This window comes from Trichosurus vulpecula, chromosome 2, assembly GCF_011100635.1.
Source record: "Trichosurus vulpecula isolate mTriVul1 chromosome 2, mTriVul1.pri, whole genome shotgun sequence".
In the NCBI taxonomy this organism is placed as follows: domain Eukaryota; kingdom Metazoa; phylum Chordata; class Mammalia; order Diprotodontia; family Phalangeridae; genus Trichosurus; species Trichosurus vulpecula.
This window is the reverse complement of record NC_050574.1, coordinates 338,004,982-338,026,533: the sequence shown is the minus strand read 5'-3', so window position 1 is coordinate 338,026,533 and position 21,552 is coordinate 338,004,982. Positions and strand designations below refer to the sequence as shown.

The following is a 21,552-nucleotide window of genomic DNA, read 5'->3' as shown; positions in this document are numbered from 1 at the left end:
GTTTTGCTAGGGATATTCTGTGTATTTGCTGTTAGGCAGGTCTGTTCCCAGAGCCTAGTGGTATCATTTAGCTCAAAAAAGTATTAAGTGCTCACTATGTCCACTACATGCAAGACACTGTGCTAATCGGTGGGGACACAAAGGCAGAACTGACAAATTTTCCTTGCCTGAAAGGTTATATTCAAAGGAGAGGGAAAGACTTATCATATAGAACGTTTTTCATGTTTAATAGTTGTTAAGGCAATCAGCAAAGAGAATATTCCCGCCCCTGCCCCCCATTTGAATAGGCTTCAGGTGAGGCTCCAGTTGGGGCCCACAAAGGGAGGTCTGATTATATCTTCGCTCTCAAGTAGGCCCAAAACCCCTAGCAGTAGCTGGGCCTATGTGGGCGTGAGGCCCCCAGAGTCCTGGGGGGAGTTGCTGGGACCAGAGCCAACAGTGGGCACCTTGCCTCTGGTCACTCAGATGATGTTCTAGCCGATTGGATGATGTCTAGCAACTGTATAAAAAGAGAGAACACAGCTTGGAGATTGAGACATGGTGGAGGCAGGAGAAGAAGAAGTGGTGGAAGCAGCAGCAGCGGCAGCCGAAGCTGAAGAAGCTGAAGCAGCAGGCGCTACTGAGAGCTGGACTGACCCGTGTGCAGACCAGAGAGTGATGAGCAATGGCTTGAGGCCAGTGGGTAATCTTACTGGAGAGCTCTAGCATTGGGGTGGGTGGAGGGGAGAGCACGAATATGATTTGGCTTACCGTCATAATGTTTTTCTGTAACCTCCTGGTTACTTTTGTGAGGTGGACTTATTGGGCCTGGAAGCTTTTGGCCAGGATATTGAGTTGAGGACACTGGTCTGTGGGTCTGCTACTTTGGAGCTTGAATATATGCTTTAATTCCTCTGCCTTCTACTTAGAGAATTCCTTATATTCTGCAGTTCTGAACCATTCAGGCATATTTACGATTTTCTTTGAAATCATGAATTCTGCCTTTATGTTATAATAGTACAGCTGGAGGTAGAGGACAGGGGGCATGGAAAGAGGAGAGTTTAAAAGAACTGTGCATGTCCAGACTAGTTATATTCATACAATCTGAAGTCAGCCAGTGGCTCAAAGGATAGAACATTGAGCCTGGAGTCAGGAAGACTTGAGTTCAAATTTAGCCTCATACATTTACTAGCAACCCTGGGCAAGTCATTCAACCTGCTTGCCTCAGTTTCTTCAACAGTACGATGGGGGTGATAGGCACACCTACCTCACAGAATTGTTGTGAAGATCAAATGAAATAATTTTTTAAAAAGCACTTAACACAGTGCCCGGTACCTAGTAGGTGACAGTGCAAATGCTTATTCCCTTTACTTCCCCCTTTCATTCTATAATTATTTGCACTCCCTTCTCGATATTACTCCCATCTGTAAGAACTTTTTTTAAAAAAAGTTTTAGTCCTTTATTAATCCATTACTTATGCCTGTTTTCAACCATATGCTCTCCCTCACTCTTTGTAATAAAGGATAATTAAGTAAAAACAGATAGCTATGTGGTGTAGTGGGTAAAGCGCAGGACCCAGAGTAAGGAAGTCTCATCTTCCTAAGTTCAAATCCAAGCTCAAGACACTAGCAGTGTGACCCTGGGCAAGTCACTTAACCCTGTTTGCCTCGGTTTCCTCATCTGAAAAATGAGCTGGAGAAGGACATGGCAAACCACTCTAGTATCTCTGCCAAGAAAACCCCATAAGGCCCCTTAAATGTTATCTATTCCAACCCTCTCGGTTTATAGATGAAGAACTACTGCCCAGAAGTGGTGAAGTGATTTGCCCATGATCTCATAGGCAGTCAGCAATGAGGCTATTTTCTGCTATTGGTCTTCTTGACTCTTACAACTATTCTGCATCATCTGAAGTGTTCTTCCATCCTGCACTTATAGACATCTCGCCCCAGCCAGCATATCTGCTATTCATCCTTTAAAAATGACTGTGCATTGATGGAAGGAACAAGGGGTTGCAGAATCTATAAACCTCAATTTTAGATTCAGTTCTGTTGCAAACTAGCCTGTGTCTCTTTCAAATAGGGACTGTGGGCAAAAACTGCTGGGAAAACTGGAAAACAGTATGGCAGAAACTAGGTACAGACCAACATCTTACACCATATACAAAGTAGGCACATGATTTAAACATGAAGGGTGATACCATAAGCAAATTAGGAGAGCAAGGAATAGTCAGATCTATGGAGAAGGGAGGAATTTATGACTAAACAATAGAGAGGATTACTAGACATAAAATGGACAATTTAGATCATATTAAATTAAAAAGCGTTTGCACAAACAAAACCGATGTAACCAAGATTAGAAGGAAAGCAAAAGGATTCCTGCTCAGAGCAGAGATTGCAAGTGGAGCTCTCTGGCCCCCTGAGAAGTTTCCAATGAGTACATCAAAGTTCAACATTTAGGAAAAGGCAACATACAGTGTTTACCTCCACTTTCTCCACCAAGCAAAGATGTTTCAAAACTCTAAAAGACAAATTGAAGAAGGAAGTGAAAAAGTTGTTGAAGTGGGAGAGAAGGAAGGAGAATTACAGAAAGAGAAGGAATCAAGAAACCAGCCTGGAGATAACAAAGCCTCAGCCTCAGGTTGCATGTTGGCCAGAGGTGACATCATGTCACTTTCAAGTGACCCAGAGAGCAGTGGAAGTGAACAGAGTGCTGATGAAGAATTCACTCTGCTTTTTTTTCCACCTGAGTTTATCCCTAGAAAGTTTGAAGACTTAGAAGATGCCCTTATGAGTCCTGACCTCCCACCAGCCTACCAGACTCACAGCAGTGATGTGAGTAATGGTGACAGTTCTGATGACAGCAATGAAAAGCATGACAGCAGCAGTGATCCCAGTGACAATCATAGCCATGATGATCGTGCCAGTGATGTCTACAGCAATGGCCATGTCAAAGTCCAAGAACATGGAACGCACCCTGGTTCCCATCTTCACAGCATGCAAATCAAGTCAGAACACAGCTACACGAAAGCTACAGACAGAAGTGGAAAAGCTGTAGAAGACAAAGAGGAAGAGGAAGAAAAGCACAAAAAGAGGGAAGCAAGAAGTCAATAGAAAGATCAGGAAGCCCCACCTTCAGGCTCCACTTTGGATGACAGTGGCACCATGTCTGCTTCAAGTGATGCAGACAGCAATGAAAGTACACAAGAGATTTCTGATGAAGAATCACTTGTGGCTCCTCGGTCCCCCTCACCTGTCCCAGGACAATTGGAAGATTTTGAAGATGACCTTATATATCCCAGGCTCCCACCTGGCTATAAGACTGAAACCAGTGGTGTCAGTAATGGTGAGAATTCTGACAGCAATGAAAAGCATGACAGCAGCAGTGATCCCAGTAGCAATCTTAGTCATGATGATCATGCCAGCGATGCCTACAGCAATGACCATGTCAAACTCCAAGAACAAGGAATGCACACTGGTGGCTCCCACCTTCACAGCATGCAAATTAAGTTAGAACACAGCTACACAAATACTATAGAGAGAAGTGGAAAAGCAGTAGAAGTGGAAGAGGAAGAGGAAGAAGAGCACAAAGAGAGGGAAGCAAGAAGTCAATGGAAAGATCAGGAAGCCCCACCTTCAGGCTTCACTTTGGATGACAGTGGCACCATGTCTGCTTCAAGTGATACAGGCAGCAATGAAAGTGAAGATTTCTGATGAAGAATCACTTGTGGCTCCTTGGTCCCCCTCACTTGCCTCAGGACAATTGGAAGATTTTGAAGATGACCTTATGTATCCCAGGTGCCCACCTGGTAACCAGATGAGGAGTAACAGGGAGTCAGACCTGGATGGAGGGGAGGAGCCAGAGCCAGAGCATCTTTTAGGCTGCATTTTCCCTCTAAAGCTTCGCCTTTGTAGATTGAGCTGAGGGTCTCTAGGTGCCACTTTCCAATGCCACCAGGAAACCCCAGGAGGCCAATGTGCACTCAGACTCAAGAGTCTGCCAGTGACCAGCTGCAAGGGGTTGATGGGGTTTTACTCCCTCTTTCTCTCCTGCTTTTCTTTTTTCGTGTCTAGGGGGACACAAAGGAAGTCTTTACGCTAGCGAAGGCAGGCTCACTGCACCTGCCTATCCTCTCCCTTCTTGAGGCAGATTTTAAGACTACTAAAATTTCAAGTTGAGAACCACCTCAAACAATGTGGCAAAATTATACAGAAAAACACAACTCCTAGGAGAGATCAGGGAAGACTCTCTAATCTCACCACTTTGAAGAGATGGCAGGTTTGGGGTTTGGTGTGGTTTTTTTTTTTGACATGTTGATCATTTGAGCTGATTTTCTTTTACCCTTTCACCCCCTGAAGAAAAATCATTTGGAATCTAAAATGGATGTCTGGCAGAGGATGGGGGAGGAATTTGGGGTAAGATTCTGGTGATGGAGAGAAAAAAAAAATTTCAATAAAATTTTGGTAAAAACACTGAAAAAAAAAAGGAAAGCAAAAAACTGGGAAATAATTTTTATAGCCGGTGTTTCTGATAAAGACCTCATTTCTCAAATATATATTAGAAGTGGGTCATTTCTCAACTATAAAAGAGAACTGATTCAAATTTATAAGAATACAAGTAATTCCCCAATTGATAAATAGTCAAGGAATGTGAACAGGAAGTTTTCAGATGAAGAAACCAAAGCTATCTGTAAGCATGTGAAGAAATGCTCTAAATCACTATTAGAGAAATGCAAATTAAAATAACTCTGAAATACCACCTATCAGACTGGCTAATGTGACAAAAAAGGAAAATGAAAAATACTGGAGGGGATGTTGGAAAATTGATATGCTAATGCACTGTTGGTGGAGTTGTGAACTGATCCAACCATTCTGAAGAGCAATCTGGACCTATGCCCATAGAGCTATAAAACTGTGCATACCCTTTGATCCAGCAATATCCTAGAGGAAAAAAAGGGTGGAAGAACCTAGTTGTACAAAAATATTCACAGCAGCTTTTTTTGTAGTGGCAAAGAATTCGGAATTGAAGGGATACCCATCACTTGGAGAATGGCTGAACAAGTTGTGGTATCTGATTGTAATGGAATACTGTTGTGCTATAAGAAATGAGGATGGTTTCAGAAAAATCTGGGAAGATTTATATGAACTGATACAAAGTGAAGAGAGCAGAACCAGGAGAACATTGTACACAGTAAAAGCAATATTGTATGATGATCTACTGTAAGTAACAGCTATTCTCAGCAATGATCCAAGAAAATCCCAAAGGACTTATGATGAAAAAAATGCTATCAACCACCAAAGAAAGAACTGATTGGAGTCTGAATGCAAATCGAAACATACTATTTTTGACCTTTTTTTTTGGTGATTTTCTTTCCGTTGGGTTTTTACAACATGATTAATATGGTACTATGTTTTGCATGATTGAAAATGTATAACCTATATCAAAGTGCTTACTGTCTCAGGGAACACGAAGGCGAGGAAGAGAGGGAGGAAAATTTTGAACTCCAGTTTTAAAAAATGAAATGTTAAAAAATGTCTTTACATGTAACTGGGGAAAAAAGTTTTTTTTAAAAAGGTACCATGGGAAGGAGCATGGCTTGGAAGTCTAGTCCTGCCTCTTCCACACTAGCTGTCAATTTGAGCAAGTCATTTAACTTCCTGGACTTTTTTTTTTAATCACCTTTAAAATGAGGGGAATGGAATAGATCATCTAAGGTCCATTTCAGCCTTTGTATTCTAGGATTCTGTTAAGTGATTTTAACTCTGGCCTGGTTTGCAAAAGGAGGATGTGGTGCTAGACTTGGCTTTTTTTTTTTTTTGAGAGGTAAGGAGGATGACATGAAGGTATTGAAGGCTAGATGACCGTGTCAGGAATGTTGTAGAAGAAACCATTTTCCAAGTATAGGCTGGACTCAATGGCCACTGAGGTCATGCACAACTCTAAGATTCTGCAATATTGTAAAATATGGAGTCTAGAAATCCCTAGGAAAGGTCTGAGGCCTGGATCAGCACTTTTTGAGGGTGGTTAAGAGGAAGAAATGTGTATTTCTTTAATGGGTAAACTATAAGGTGTCCATTATTGGCTGGGCTCAAGGGAAGTCTGTTATAAGGGAGATTCCTAAAAGAGGGAACAGAAATCTAGCAGGATAGCTACTGGGGTTGGGTAGGGGGAAAAAGGGGGACAGTCAGGTTATAGATGGGTGGAGCGGGAAATTAGTTGTAGAGACAGTTCCTCATCCAAGTAGAGAAAGATACAATTTCAACCATAAGTGGAATGAAGGGGTCAAGAACCCCATTCACCAAATTCTTGACTTATCATCATCTCCAGTATCTTGAGGTAAAGAAATGTGTTTTTTCTCCACCTCATTTCAGCCATCCAAGGAATTAATGAGTCTTGTTTTATCTATATTTGGACATGAGCTATCCAGTAGTAAAGGTTTTATCTTCTCTACATTCAACTTCTAAAACTTTGTGTAATGCCAATCACTTTATGGATCCTAAAATGATTTGGGAGCGATTCAGAATGACTACAAATCCAGTCTGCTCGCTGAAGACTTGAAATGGTTTGGGATGGAGAATAGAGGCAAATATAAAAACTGTTACAGACCAGCCTCACTGCTTTCAAATTGAACAATGTCGCCATTGAGTTTTATGCATTGAATTCTATCTTTGTATGAAGACAAGCATTGTTAAAATGGTGGAAGTATTTTTAAATTAAATGCAAAAATGAAAAGACATTTATTTTTTCTTTTAATGTGTCAAGTCACAGTTCAATGAAATACTATTACTTTTCTGCAATACAAAGCCACCTTTCTAGCATAACACCTTTGAAAAAACAAGGCACATTATTAGATAAAGCAATTCAAATAGCAGGTTAGTTAATACAAGAAATTTGTGATTTTGAATAAAACATGCAGTTACACAGGATTGAAAAAATTTCTGGAAATATAAAAAAGGAACCATTTACCAACATTAAGAATGTATCAAGCCATAGATTTGATGCCTCAAACTCTTTTTTGACTTAAATTTAAAAACTCAATTGTTGGAATCATTACTTTGATTTATTAGCTTCATTCCTTATTGCTACTGATAATAAAAGGAATTCTTTTCACTACCCCATTATTCAAAATTTCAAAAGCAGGTAAGTGATCAGTTCATGAAAGTACAATACATTTAAGGCAGAATATTTTTGCAGAAGGGCCACTGGTAGCCTGGATTTTTACACAAAGTTCAAGTGTCAGTTAATCCATAAAATGCCTTCCAATGGATGATTATACCTCTAATAGGTGCATTCAGGAAGGCTACAAACTTTTCAACTGTAAAAACAAAGAACTTCAGGTATGCAGAGAAAGTGCTTTAGATTTGCATTTTTTCATCTTTATGCCAATCGTATTCAGCTTGTGAAAAGATTTTGAGACAGATTAGGACAGAATGAGATTTAGTAATTTTGAATGTCATTTTCATGAACCAACCTCTGAGATGTAGACTATACTTAGTGCCAGCAATTAGAATAATCCGGCTTTTCCCCAGTTTCTTGTCTGGAATTCATAAGACAACGTGGTCACCTTGTTCAGTGTTTCTGAGCTCAAATTATACTGGGGACTTGAAATGACCTAAACTGCACTGGATGACTCCTCCTCCAAAAGCCTAAGAGCTCAAAGAATAGGAACCAGGAGTAAAAAGACATGGGAGGAAGAAGGCATAGAGAGAAATAGTAGTTAATTAAATTTAGAGATTTTTAAGAAGGGTCTTTGCTACCAAGAGTTTTGTGGACTGGTAAGTTTGCCAAACTCTAGGATGCTGGTCCATGTACCAATGATTGGGAAACACCGTGGAAAAGGTCATTACCACTCTGGAATGGAATCTTTGGCCTATTCAGTCCTTGAGCTGTTTCTCTGTCCTTCCCCCTATCAAAAGTAATGCAGAATTTGCAGTTCTTTTATCTCTTGATTTGGCTACCAGTAGTCAAAAACATATGTTGAAAGAATCCTCTTGAGTCTGAGGTATTGCATTCATGAAATCTCATTGTACATTCCTAAAAGTTTATAAAGCATTTTAGAGAAAATGCCCTAAGGGAAATGTGTTCAAAAAATCTTAAGACATCAGTATTTTTTTTCTCTCTTGAAACTTAATGGCTAATATGATCAACATTGTAAAAAAATCTCTCTCCAAGAAGAGTAAATGGTGTATTGAGTTGGAAGAAGGGGAAAGTAAACAGAAGGAAGAACATCCAATTCTGGTCTGAAGAGGAAAGCTCTTAGTTTTGCAATCAGGTCAGATTGAGTCCCATTCAATTTCACGATGCAAATAATTTTACCTTGGTTTCTTAGGAGAGAAATATTATTATCAAGAGGAACTATTTTCTCCCTGCTTAAAAGTATCTGAATCCAAGCTGTGGTAACTTACAAACAAGCCACCTCCCACCTCCCAGATTCTGGAAGACTACTTTTTAATCCTATTCACTTCCTGGTAAATCTGGCAAATCTCTACCACAGGCTTTTTTTCCAGAAGCAACATAGTCTCCAAATGAAAATATATGCTCAAATTAATATTTTATTAGCTTCTAGATTAAATAATGTCCTCAAGGGAAGGCACCACATCTAACTAAGATTACGTAAACTTTGTGGCACCGAAAGCAGTGAGTGGTTCGATACATGTTTGATAAAACTGATTACCAGTTACAAAGTATCTTATGCTTCAATTCTTAGTAAATATGGAGTAAGGAGAAACAGGAAAAGAATAAGACATGTACATATATTTGTATATTAAAAACTTATTTCATAATCCTTTTTGATTACAGTATTTACAAAGGAAACCAATATAACAAGATACTGCAATTTCTCCAATAAAAAGAAAAAAAGTATTACTATTTAACAATATAAATGTTAAGTTGTTGGGGACTTACTTATTACCTTTGACTAGTAACAGAAATTTGTCCTCCTTTCAGATTATCTGTTCATTAGTTTTAGTTCAAGGCACTTGTGATTGCATATAACCCATATCCCTGGTCTTGGGCTCTAAGTCTTTTGCTGGGAAAAAAGGCTTCAGAGCCAGCCTTGCTTCCTCAAACTCTAGCCCTGGGGTGATTAGGAGGTTCCAAACATATTAGCTCTCCTTATCACAGAATGTATCCCCAACAGGGCTAGGTCTATCATTTGTTTACACTAATCGTATCTGAACATATCACTGTATTTAAATTACTATGCTATTATGATTTTATAACAGTACTTTTTGCCTAAAATAGAATAGTACTGAGATGGTCCAGAGGTATTTAAACCCCGATTATTAGATGGGCTGACCAACATGGCTATTTTGGACTACATATATTATAATAAAAAGTCATTAATTTGGCCTAATTGGGAAGAAGGGCAATCTAATGTAAACTTAACCTTTCAAAAAATAGTTTTATTGTTTAAGCGTATATGTCTAAGTGCCAAAAGTGGTACTCAATATTTAAAAACAGGTGTCAAATTATGATTAGTGCATTTTTATAAAACAGCTAATGCTAAAGTGCTTTAAAAAACATGTTTCCTTTAAGTAGGTCAAACCTTGCATAGTCTCATAATTTGCTTAGGCATTTCTCTTTTCTTAGATTCCACAAAAGTAAATAAATTTCAGCCCAACTCTACCTTAATGACCATGAATTCCAAATTAATGAGGTCTTATTCCTTCCCCAAAGCAGCATGCCAACTGTTAAGCAAATCCTATTTCCCATTGACTTTTATTACTACATCAGAGATGGGAAAAAATCCCTTAGAAGTACACTAAATTGAAAATTGATGACAAAAGTTAAGATATGCCAATTCTGTGATACAATGGACAATACAGTCTAGAAACAGCATTCATTTTCTGGGCTTTATCTCACTGTGGCCTTTGTCCCACTTCTATCCACCACCTCCAATTCCCCGTTTTTCTTACCCATGAATTTACAATATCTAACAGGGCTGGGATGTATAATGTGACATTCCCCTAACGGGTAGGAGCTATTATTTAATTATGGATGTACTGCAACCAAAATTTGGCAATGTAAACAAACTGAATCTTCAAGTTCGCTATATGAGCAATTCTGTGAGTCTGAAATTCTATAGAAAAATTACTAAGAATAAATGATGCCTCTATATTACGTAGCGCTCATAAAATTAATTATAAGCTATTAGACCTACTTTCTCTACTAGAATGCAGCCATGGATGTCAGTGTGACTCCAAAAAACGGGAAGACAAGATTAATATTACAAATTAGACTACCTCTATAACAGAGGTTAAATTGAGACGGGGAATTTCAGAATTGGTTCAGAAAAGCTGTGAGAATTAGAGTTTCCAGAATATACTTAAGAACATACAAACCAACACTTTCAAAAATACATTCTAAAAATTTGAAATAATCTGGTAAATTGCACACAAAAAAGTTTTAGCTTTATAACAATAACTAAACTTTATGGAATAGAGAAAACTTATTTCAACATAAAAATGTGTAGTTTTTCGGGAAAAAAAACATCAAAAATAATAGATTTAAAAATTATAGCTTAACTATAATAACACAACCAGAGAAATTGAAGAGATAGAAACTCATTTCACCACAGAGTGAACACTAGATATTATCGAAGACCTGATTATTTGGACCCTGGCCTCCACTTCCTTTGTATCTTCCCCATCCTGCTGGATGCATTGCCTTCTGGATATATCAGTAGATTGCTAGCATATCTGCCAGAAGGAAGACAGTGAAAGAAGGGCAAACTATCCTCTATTAATTCATGTAAAAAGTTTGATGTGAGAGAAGATCAAAACTAATAACCCCAAAGCATCATTTTTCAGCCATCTGTTGATTCCATTATTATAAATTGGCCATTAAGTCATATATACAGAGAATACTCTCAAATTCATACAGAATGACATCACTTTTTTCCGAAACCACTTTCTCACAGATCTGTATTACAAACAGGAAAACTGTCTTTCTGGTTGTACCCATTCACACCTGAAACAATTTACATGAGTAAGTCTCTCCTCCCTAGTTGTGAAAATGTGCTTTCATGTAAAATACTACAGCTGCATTAACCATCAAAAAGCATACACAGGAATCTGTGTCATTTTTAGCGATAAGGTAATTAGGAAACAAGGAGAGTCTAACCCCAGGGAAAAAGAACTTGGTCTCCATTAATTTCATAATCTTAATTATTACCTAATATTTCATTTCAATGAGACAAAGGCCATGGTAAGATACCAAAATCCAGAAAATAAATGCTTTGGGCAACACAACTAACCAAGAACCTATTTCTAAATGCTTTTAGACTGTTTAGACATATCCTCAATTTTGGGCAGTTCACTACATAAATTCTTTCTTCATCTTTCTGTCCCATTTGTATTATCTTAAGCAGTACTTTATACCAAAGCACATTACATCCGTAATGCTCTCCAGTAAACTTTCCAATACAAAAAGTGCATATATAATTATATTATTTGGTATAATAGTGCCAAGTAAAGTGAGAGGCAGCCTGGTTGGTGGAAAAACACTGGACTGGGAGTTAGAAGAGCCAGGTTCTACTCCCTGGCTCTGCCATGCAAGTCACTTAATGCCCAAGTGGGAATAATATTCATTCCTGCTTCTTTACAGGACTGTGAGGAGAACTAAATACAATCACGGGAAGGGAGATTCTTAAGTGCTACATAAATGTATGGCAATACTATTATTCCCTGACATATGTGCACTAAACATACAACCCCAAGATTGTAATGTTTATCTTAGTTCTCCTTTAAAAAATACAACTAATATAAGAATCTAGCACAGGATATAAATGAAGCAAGATAATTTTAATTGGGCATAATGAAGAAGGTCTCAACTTTCCTCAATCAATGCTGCCTTCTCATTTCACTAGAAGCAAAAATATTCCTGCAACTTTTCATATATTCTGGAAACTAGCATGCTCCCTCCTAAGGAGCAAAGTAATTTACCTACTAGGAATCTTTCTTTGTTTAGAAATGAAAGGGGGGAAAATGGAAGGCAGTTATGAACTTAGATTATGATTAGAAATTTATTTGCTTTACTAGCACTATTAAAAGTACATTGTAAGATTCCTTGCATAGTATATATAAATAATGCTACAGGCTATAGGAGCACCAAATGTGGGATAAGCTGCCCTATATCCTTGTTAAGCTGAAGGCACTATATACATAGCCACAACGAAGAGGTAGAATAAGATGGAACGAGGGTAACAGCAGCAATCTAATAAGGAAGCAGGAATGGAGGTTCTCAAAGCCTAGGCATAGATTATAGTCTTCAAACTTTTACCATAGCTTGAAGGTCCCAAAGGATACAAAGGGTGACAGGTCCCATAAAATCATTTGAGAATCTATATGAATAGATTTTACATGAAGGTGGAAAATCCTAGGGTTGTGGTACAATGGGGTGGGATACAAAGATGACTGATAATTATAACAATGGGTTTTTCCTTCCATTTCCAGCCCGTCTCCCCCCAAGATTATAACAGTCATAGTTTATCATGGTAGTGGCGCCTCAGAATAAACCGCTTTGCTACATGCCATTTCTCACATACAAAAAGAAGCAGGCTACTGATCACAATGTCTTTTATAACAGATCTGAAATGGCAGTTCTGTGCAAACTATATATTCAAAGAATCCACATATGGAATGAGATTAATTCCTGTTGAATAAATTGGCACAACACAAGGTGTGTCCAGATCATCTCCAGTCAAGCCGTGAGTACACAAGATGAAAATGAGGTTATGAATCTAAAATTCTCAAAATCTCTTATTGCTTTTTCAAAAACTTCAAGTTATATAGCATTGGTTTTTCTAACCACTTCCATTCAGTCTTCGTGTTTTATTCACACTTCTCTAAACCTTTTCATCCAAGAAGAACCTTCTGCATCCTGTGGGCAGCAACACTCGCCTCATCTTCTGAGTCAGACTCGCTCTGGGACGTGGAGCTGTGAGAAGCTGAGCTGCACGGGGAAGAACACTCTGGAGAGCACAGGTAGTGCATCAGTGGGAGCCGGTATTTCCCACAAAAGTCCACAAATTTGATTTGTCTAACGCAGCAATCAAAGTAGACACCTGTGGGGAGGGATACAAAGCAATCATTAAGTGAATTATGGTTTGCTTTGAAAAATGTCCCCTACGGTCCAGGAAGCTGCTTCTGCTGTGAAACATGTGCACAAGAAACATTTTTTCTCCTGTCAATAACTGAAAACAAAGTATTTCCTTGTCAGTACCCAGTTATATGTTAGAACATACTTTTAATAAGTGGGTACTATGTACAGAATCCTGGACTAGGGTATGGAGAGAGACAAATTTTAGCTGTTCCTCCTCTTATAGATGATGGTAGTAGATAGCATTTATATAGCGTTTTAAGGTTTGCAGTGTGCTTTTAAATGTTATCTCATCTGATCCTCACAATCACTGTGTGAGGTTGGTGCAATCTAATATATCTGTGTAACATTCTTGTAGCTACCAAATATCAAAGAAAAAAATATTGTTATAAATAATAGTTTTGTTCTTTTACTTTAGTGCTTCTTATGCTATAGCAGAAAACAGTCACCATATAATGGCAGATTTGAAGAAGTTGCTGAAGTCAGAAAAAAAGGAATAATGATAGGAAGTTTTCTAGACAACAATGGATTCAAAAAGAGATTTAGGATTTTGAGCAAGCAAGGGCACCAAAACACCCAAAATGAGACAGTTCTTGCCCTGGAAAAGCTTGAGTTTCCTACTTCTTTTTTTCCTTTCCTTTCTGCCTTTCCTTTTTATTCCTGACTCCTTATGTTTTTCTGGTGTGTTGGAGATGAACTGGCCATGCAGAATGACCAAAGGATAGATGGACAACCTAGGTGCAATACCAGTATTCACAAAACAGTCAAAGGCAGAGGAAGGCTCTGGTACAATCTACCATAGAGGATGTGGGGTGTGTGTGGAGAAGAACCAAACAGGATGAAAAGATAGTGAATGGATTATGGCACCACTGGAGAGAGTACCCATACTGATGATGAACTCACACATCCACCAAAGTACTGATGAATGAATGACACTTACAATTCAAAGACAAAACATTCTCTGTAGCAGCTTGGGTTCTTAAGAAGTAGTGATAAATTCAATAGACAGAAGCAGTATGTTGAAGATATAATTACGAACATGACAAACGAGTCAATAAAACGAGTGGAGGAATAAAACAAAGCCTTCGAAACTGTTCTGCATCTTCTGGATAGACAGCAGCATGAAACTACCATCATTTCTCTTAGGTTCAACTCATTTTTTATTAAGTGATTACTACATGTTAAGTTGCTATTCTAGGTGGTGTATCCTAAGAATATATCCAGTATCAAAATAAAGGCATTTTAGAAAATGTATTGCCTTCCTTTTTCTAATTCCTAGTTCAGCAGCCAATAAGTCAGGAATAAAAATGTCCAAGAATAGCACTAGTTGTTGTCCTCAACGTGTCCTCTCTAGTTGTAGGTAGACACATCTTTATCCTTAATGCCTTCTTGTTCCTGGAATAAATGTACTAAAAAGGCTTTTTAAAGGAAATCCTTTAAGGTAGAAAAGAGGCATTAAGAGTTGTCTTGTAGGGGCAGGATATATTTAGGATTTTAAGCAAGCAACTTGATGGTGATGTCTTGCATATTTGTTTGCCATTTCAAAGAAAGAGGTATTAGTGAGGCTCAAGTGACAGCTATTTTTTCAGTGGCACATCACCCCTTTCCCAGCTTTTAAGGATATGTGTAAAAAAGGACATTCGTGTGCGTGTGTGTGTGTGTCACATGTGCCTAATCGTACTTTTTAAGTGGTCTTTATATTTTTTCCATTGGTTACTTTTATGGCAGTAGCAAAAGGAAATGGGACTTCCTGATGAGTCTTAACAGGCTCTAATTACTAAGTGTCCTCTGATAACTATGCACATAAACAATTTGTTTTACTATATAAGTATTAAACAGTGTAAAGTACAGTCAAACTTTAATAGATGAAAACAACGAACCAAAACTTTCAATTAATTGTAAACTTTTAACTATTTTACAGATAAGTTTTATGACAGTAAGCAGGATTAAACAAAAAAAACAAAGAGGCTTTTAGAGCATGTCCTGTGGTCAATCAGTAGACATTCTAGCCAATCTCCTATACCAAGAGTTCTTATTCTCTTGTGTCATGGATCCCTTTGATAGTCCGAAGTCTAGGAACTCCTTCTTAGGATTATGTTTTCAAATGTATGTAATACATAGGATTACAAAAGAAACCAATTATAATGAAATGAAATTAGCAAAATATTAAAATAAAAGCAAGTTTATAAATATTAAGTTAAGAAGAACCTCTATTATCTACCTTCCATGGGACTTTTAGACAGTACCAAAGGCCATTTGAATGATGTTGCCTAGCACATATTCCAAGCAGTCAAAGTAAATAATGAAATTCTTAAGGTACAGAGATTTACTGAAAAGCTTCAAAATACATTAAGGAATAGAATATCAGAACACAGACACAATCTTACTTGCTGGAAAGATGAGCATGGAAACAATGACTAACAACATATAGTAAAAAAATCATCTTTCTAGCAGATATGAGAAGACACTTTCATCCACTAAAATGTGCTTTGTGTACTAAATACAAGGGCAAATGAATAATGAGTCACAAGCAGGAAGTATGAACAAACTTACCTCCACACTTTGGGTTTGGGCAGTTGCTGGCTAAATCCAAGTATCGAACAAGGTTTCCAGGAAGGTCACAAGGAGTGTAGGAAATATTTCGGGTTTTAATGGTCCGACCAGCTAATTCCAGGAGAGTTGGAGGGTCATAGGTTAAATCTCTGACAAAACGAACCACCAAGGGATTACCTCGCAAACTCAACTCTTGCAAATGAACTAAGCTAAGGATCTCCCGAGGTAGGTATGTCAGGAGATTATTGTGGAGGCTAAGGGAACGAAGGGAATTCAACCTAGAATGAATAAAATATCAAATTATTGATAGAAAAATATTAGCAAAAAGTATTCAATAAGTAAAGAATGAGTAATACAGTCACTTTATATTTTTAAAAATCTTTAAATATGTGCCCATGTCAATTCTGTCTCACTTTTAAGAATATGGAAGGTAAGATCAATATTGTTAGGGGTAGGATGCTGATGGAATGGGGAAGTGTGAGTTACCCACAACAATTCCCAAAACCGCAGCAAGAAAGTTGTGGTGCAGACCTGGGAAAACGTGGGTTGACTTTTATTGCAGGTGGATTGACCTAAGACCAACTTAGATCAGGCCCTTTGGGCAAGAAGAACATAAATCATTTTTGGTGAAGGCCTCCTGGCCCAGTGCTTCTGACCTTACTGCCAGGAGTTGTTTTAATTTGTATTTTATCTCCCTATGTTGTTGCTTAGCTGCCTTGAGAACTGCTTTTACCTGAGTAAAATGACTTTTTAGGAGCTACTGGGCTCTGACTGATCCATTGACGAAATGTGTAAGAGTGACCTGGGCAGAGGGAACTGTGAAAGCTTATGGGCGTGGTAGGAGGGGCCATGGGAAAATCTCAGCCTGTAGTTCCTCTGTGCAATACAAAAAAAAAAAAAAAAAAGAGCAGAAGCACAATATGATAGTAAGTACTATGACAGAAAACAGATCTTTACCAAACTGAACTATCTCCTGGATGTCTACAAAAGGAAAAACAGATATAATATGACACATAATATTTCATACCAAGAGTTTCTATAAACTCTGACAGACCAGAGTTCGATTAGTTAATTGCTTCATCAATCAAAAGCAGAATCACTGAAAGTTCACAAAAGCTAAGGAAACTTGGATGTCCTTAAGTGGGTCCTACTTCCAAAGTAGGGAATATATGTTAAAGGAGGAAGGAAAAACTCAACCAGGAGTCAGAAAAGCCAGGTTCTAGTTCTGTTTCTGCCACTTTACAGTTATCTGACTTTAGTTAATTCCTTTAACCTCTGAGACAAGTTTAGTTTTCTCATTTGTAAAGTAGAAATAGTCTTGCAACACTCAAATGCAACAGTGCATGTTGAAGTGCTTTAGAAATTGCAAAGTATTATACAAACATATGGAAATACTGCTATGTCAAATTTTATCTTGTATTTCTATTTATCCTCAAACAGGCTGAATAATAAAGTTGCTTAGGAAAAAGCCACACTTTAAGGATCATAAGATTTAGAGCTGGGAAGGACTATCTAACTCGAATGAGGTCTAGAGGGGTTGACTTGTTCAAGGTCACACAGTCGGTAAATGGCAGAGATGGGATTCCAACACAGGTCCTCTGTAACACAGTTAAACTACAATTTACTTCCTTAGCAGCTACAAATTTAACAGTATATCCTGGGGACACAATTCTTATGCACTACATACTTTAAGAACTGTTGGCCCTCATTTACATGGGTAGCCTATTGGTAAGAAAACAAAAAAGGTAACCTTTTGTAATGTTAAGACATTTGGATATATTTAAAGTATCATGCAACTACTCACTGGGCTAGCTGAGGAGGTATACTTTGAATCTTGTTGTCACACAACACCAAATAATTTAAAGAAGGCAGGTTTGCTAATTCAGGTGGGATCTCCTTGATGAAATTCCCTCCAAGGTACAAAAACTCTAAGCTGCAAAAAAAGAAAAGAAAAATTGATCTAAAGTTCCATTCAACTCCTATCACACAGCTGCATCAGGCATGCTGAAAGATAAAAAGTAACACTCTCCCCTCAAGAGGTGTATGATCTGTCAGGAAATACAAGGCACAGACATAAGAAATATTCAATCATGAGACAATGCAACAAGACAGCAATGCAGAAGCTAACACAAAGCAGTGCATACATGGCGGGAAGGTTCAGAGGAGGGCCAAGACAGCCTGGCCTAGTCTATGAGGCAGGGCTTCAGCCCTTTTTCTTGCTGCTTACCCACCAGTCGCTTGGATACCCAGGCATTTCACTTATAGGCCTTGCTTTCCTTCATTTGTAAAATAGGGGAAATATTTGCCCTACTTCTAGCACAAGTGGTTGCAAAGGAAGTGCTCTACAAACTCCAAAGTGCTGTATCAATTTAAATTAATATTATCTTTACTGTAGAATGCTACAGTCATTAAAGGATAAACAGATGAAGTGAAACTTGAAGTAGCCTTTGAAAGATGGGCAGGCCTTAAGCTGGAGCAAAGAGGCTACTTCAGGTTGGGGAGTGTATGTTCACAGAATTCAGAGCTCCAAGATTTCTTGGAGATTGTCTTGTCTAACCCCCTCATTTTACAGGGGCCCAAAGAGGTTAAAAAGTTTACTCAATGTCATATTAGTCCTGATGGCCCAGTCAGAATCCAAACCCAGTCTTCTGATCCCAAACCCAGTTACACAATGTTGTTCAGAACAGAACATTTTAGCTGTAATATGGGCTTTGTGATGGGGAATGGAATACAAGATGAAAGGGAGAAAGGTGGGCTTGATAGAAGGAAGAAAAGCCTTGGTTAAGATTAAGACCTTAGACTTGAGGATTTAAGCAATAAAAAACTATTAAAGATTTTTGAGTAGGAGAATGACATAATGAACACGTTTAAGTAACCCATCTTGGAATCTGGGTCCCCCTTTGCAGCTTTTAGAACCAATATCAATAAAATTACACTCAAATTGGCTATTTTAGTGAAATTAGACACAGTATGTGTTTTGTAACAAAATGTAATTGTACAACTTCAGTTTTTCCCATGATAGTAAGGAGGCTTCTCCAGAAGATTCTTTGTGGATCTGGCAGTGATACCCCTCCTCTAAAACAACTGATTCTTGCTTGCCTACCAATAAAATGACCAATATTCCTTTCTTTTAAAATCTGCACAATCCCTAGTCACTACTGAATTTCTACCAGGAAAACCTTAAAAAGGGGAGGAAACCAAAATGGTCAATTTGGGGTAAATTTTAGGCAGAAATTGTAAAGCACTCCATATAGCTTGGCTATTCCCAAGGTTGTAGTTTCTGTCTTTAAAAAAGCTCCGTCTCTCTGTAAAGTCCAAAAAAAAATAAAAATAAAAAGAAGCACAAATGTCCTCTTTGTGACAAAGTATCTTCGAGACTAAGAGTCTTAAACTATAGGGAAATCAGCTACTCTACTCCCACAAAACTAGAAAATGCAACCATCATAATGTCTTCAATTCTTTCTTTGTTTAAGTGAACAAATATTTATTAAAGAGCCTACTGTGTGCGAGGCACTGTGGATAAAAAAAAAAAAGGCAAGCAGTTCCTGCCCTCAATGAGTTTACAACCTAATGGGAGAGAGAACATGCAAACAACTATGTACAAATAAGACAAGATTATTTCTCAGCGGGAAGGCACTAGCACTAACTTCCTTCTGTCTCTATTAAAAGACTATAATAATGATAAAAAAAAATCCAGAAAGACAAATAGTTTTAGCTTACCCTAACCATAATATTTCACCAAAAGCCTAGTTTAAAAACCACAAAGCTATAAAATCTCACTGACATGTCCTTTCTGCACCTCTGCTTTCCACTGATGCTGGGTTTCATCCTGTCACTTCAATCAGAATTCTGAAATTCGTGGACTTTCTACATTGTCTAATGGTGCCTAAACCTGGAGCAGCCGGCAGAATCTCAAGAGGACTAAGATATACCTTCACTCATATCACTCACACATATAAACTAACCAACTCCAGAGAGTTGGACAGAGGGACTAAAAAGGAGAAGAGTCACAGTAGGGAAAAGAAACTGAGGTAAAGACAGCCTTAGAAAGAGTACTTTCGGGAAGTGGGGTGGGGGTGGGAATTAACTACCTAGATTATGGAGAGAATATATGCACTCCACTGGGATCTAAAAACTAATAGGTTTGAGGATCTCCAGCCTGCCAATAATCACAGTTCTCTTCTGACTTAAGGAGGGCAGGAGGAAGCTATATATTAATGGAATAGTTTGGGAGATATTAGATGGGGGTAGGGGTCTGTGGTTTCATGGGATAGTTCTCACTAGTATTATTTCTTTTTTTAATCATTATTTATTTAATATTTTTAGCTTTCAGCATTAATTTTCAGAAGAGTTTGATTACAAATTTTCTCCCCATTTCTACCCTCCCCCCCACTCCAAGATGGCATATATTCTGATTGCCCTGTTCCCCAGTCAGCCCTCCCTTCTGTCACCCCACTCCACCCCATCCCCTTTTCCCTTACTTTCTTGTAGAGCAAGATAGGTGTGTACACCCCACTGCCTGTACATCTTATTTCCTAGTTGCATGCAAAAACTTCTTTTTTGAACATCTTCTTTTAAAACTTTGAGTTCCAAATTCTCTCCCCTCTTCCCTCCCCACCCATCCTCCCTAAGAAGGCAAGCAATTCAACATAGGCCACATGTGTATCATTATGCAAAACCCTTCCACAATACTCATGCTGTGAAAGATTAACTATATTTTGCTCCTTCCTATCCTATCCCCCTTTATTCAATTTTCTCCCTTGACCCTGTCCCTTTTCAAAAGTGTTTGCTTTTGATTACCTCTTCCCCCATCTGCCCTCCCTTCTATTGTCCCCCCTTTTTATCTCCTTCCTCCTTCTTTCCTGTGAGGTAAGATACCAATTGAGTGCGTGTGTTATTCCCTCCTCAGGTCAAATCCGATGAGAGAAAGATTCACTCATTCCCCCTCACCTGCCCCCTCTTCCCTCCCAACAGAACTGATTTTTCTTGCCACTTTTATGCAAGATAATTTAGCCCATTCTATCTCTCCCTCTCTCCCTCTCTCAATATATTCTTCTCTAGTCCCTTAATAAGATTTTATTTTTTTAGGTATCATCCCTTCATATTCAATTCACCCTGTGCCCTCTGTAGATGTATATATTCCCTTCAGCTACCCTAATACTGAGATCTCATGAATTATACACATCATCTTTTCATGTAGGAATGTAAACAAAACAGTTCAACTTTAGTAAGTCCCTTGTGATTTCTTTTTCTTGTTTACCTTTTCACGCTTCTCTTGACTCTTGTGTTTGAAAGTCAAATTTTCTATTCAGCTCTGGTCTTTTCACTGAAGAAGGTTGAAAGTCCTCTATTTTATTGAAAATCCATATTTTGCCTTGGAGCATGATACTCAGTTTTGCTGGTAGGTGATCCTTGGTTTTAATCCTAGCTCCACTGACCTCTGGAATATCATATTCCAAGCCCTTAGATCCCTTAATGTAGAAGCTGCTAGATCTTGTATTATTCTGATTGTGTTTCCACAGTACTCAAAGTGTTTCTTTCTGGCTGCTTGTAGTATTTTCTCCTTGATCTGGGAGCTCTGGAATTTGGCAACAATATTCCTAGGACTTTTCTTTTTGGGATCTTTTTCAGGAGGCAATCAGTGGATTTTTTCAATTTCTATTTTACCCTCTGGCTCTAGAATATCAGGGCAGTTCTCCTTCATAATTTCTTGAAAGATGATGTCTAGGCTCTTTTTTTTGATCATGGCTTTCAGGTAGTCCAATAATTTTTAAATTCTCTCTCCTGGATCTATTTTCCAGGTCAGTGGTTTTTCCAATGAGATATTTCACATTGTCTTCCACTTTTTCATTCCTTTGGTTCTGTTTTAGAATATCTTGATTTCTCATAAAGTCACTAGCTTCCACTTGCTCCAATCTCATT

General features: G+C 38.2%; 1 protein-coding gene across 1 annotated transcript in view; it reads right to left on the bottom strand.

Moving 5' to 3' along the window:
• Positions 1 to 6,708: 6,708 nt before the first annotated feature.
• LRRC58 (leucine rich repeat containing 58) overlaps positions 6,709 to 21,552 on the bottom strand; it is a 29,238-nt gene continuing 14,394 nt past the window's right edge. The window contains exons 2-4 of the mRNA XM_036742776.1: positions 17,435 to 17,563; positions 15,631 to 15,908; positions 6,709 to 13,042 (exon numbers count right to left, since the gene is read on the bottom strand). Of these exons, the coding sequence (XP_036598671.1) occupies positions 12,834 to 13,042; positions 15,631 to 15,908; positions 17,435 to 17,563 (616 nt within the window). The 3' untranslated portion in view covers positions 6,709 to 12,833. The remainder of the gene's footprint in view (positions 13,043 to 15,630; positions 15,909 to 17,434; positions 17,564 to 21,552) is intronic.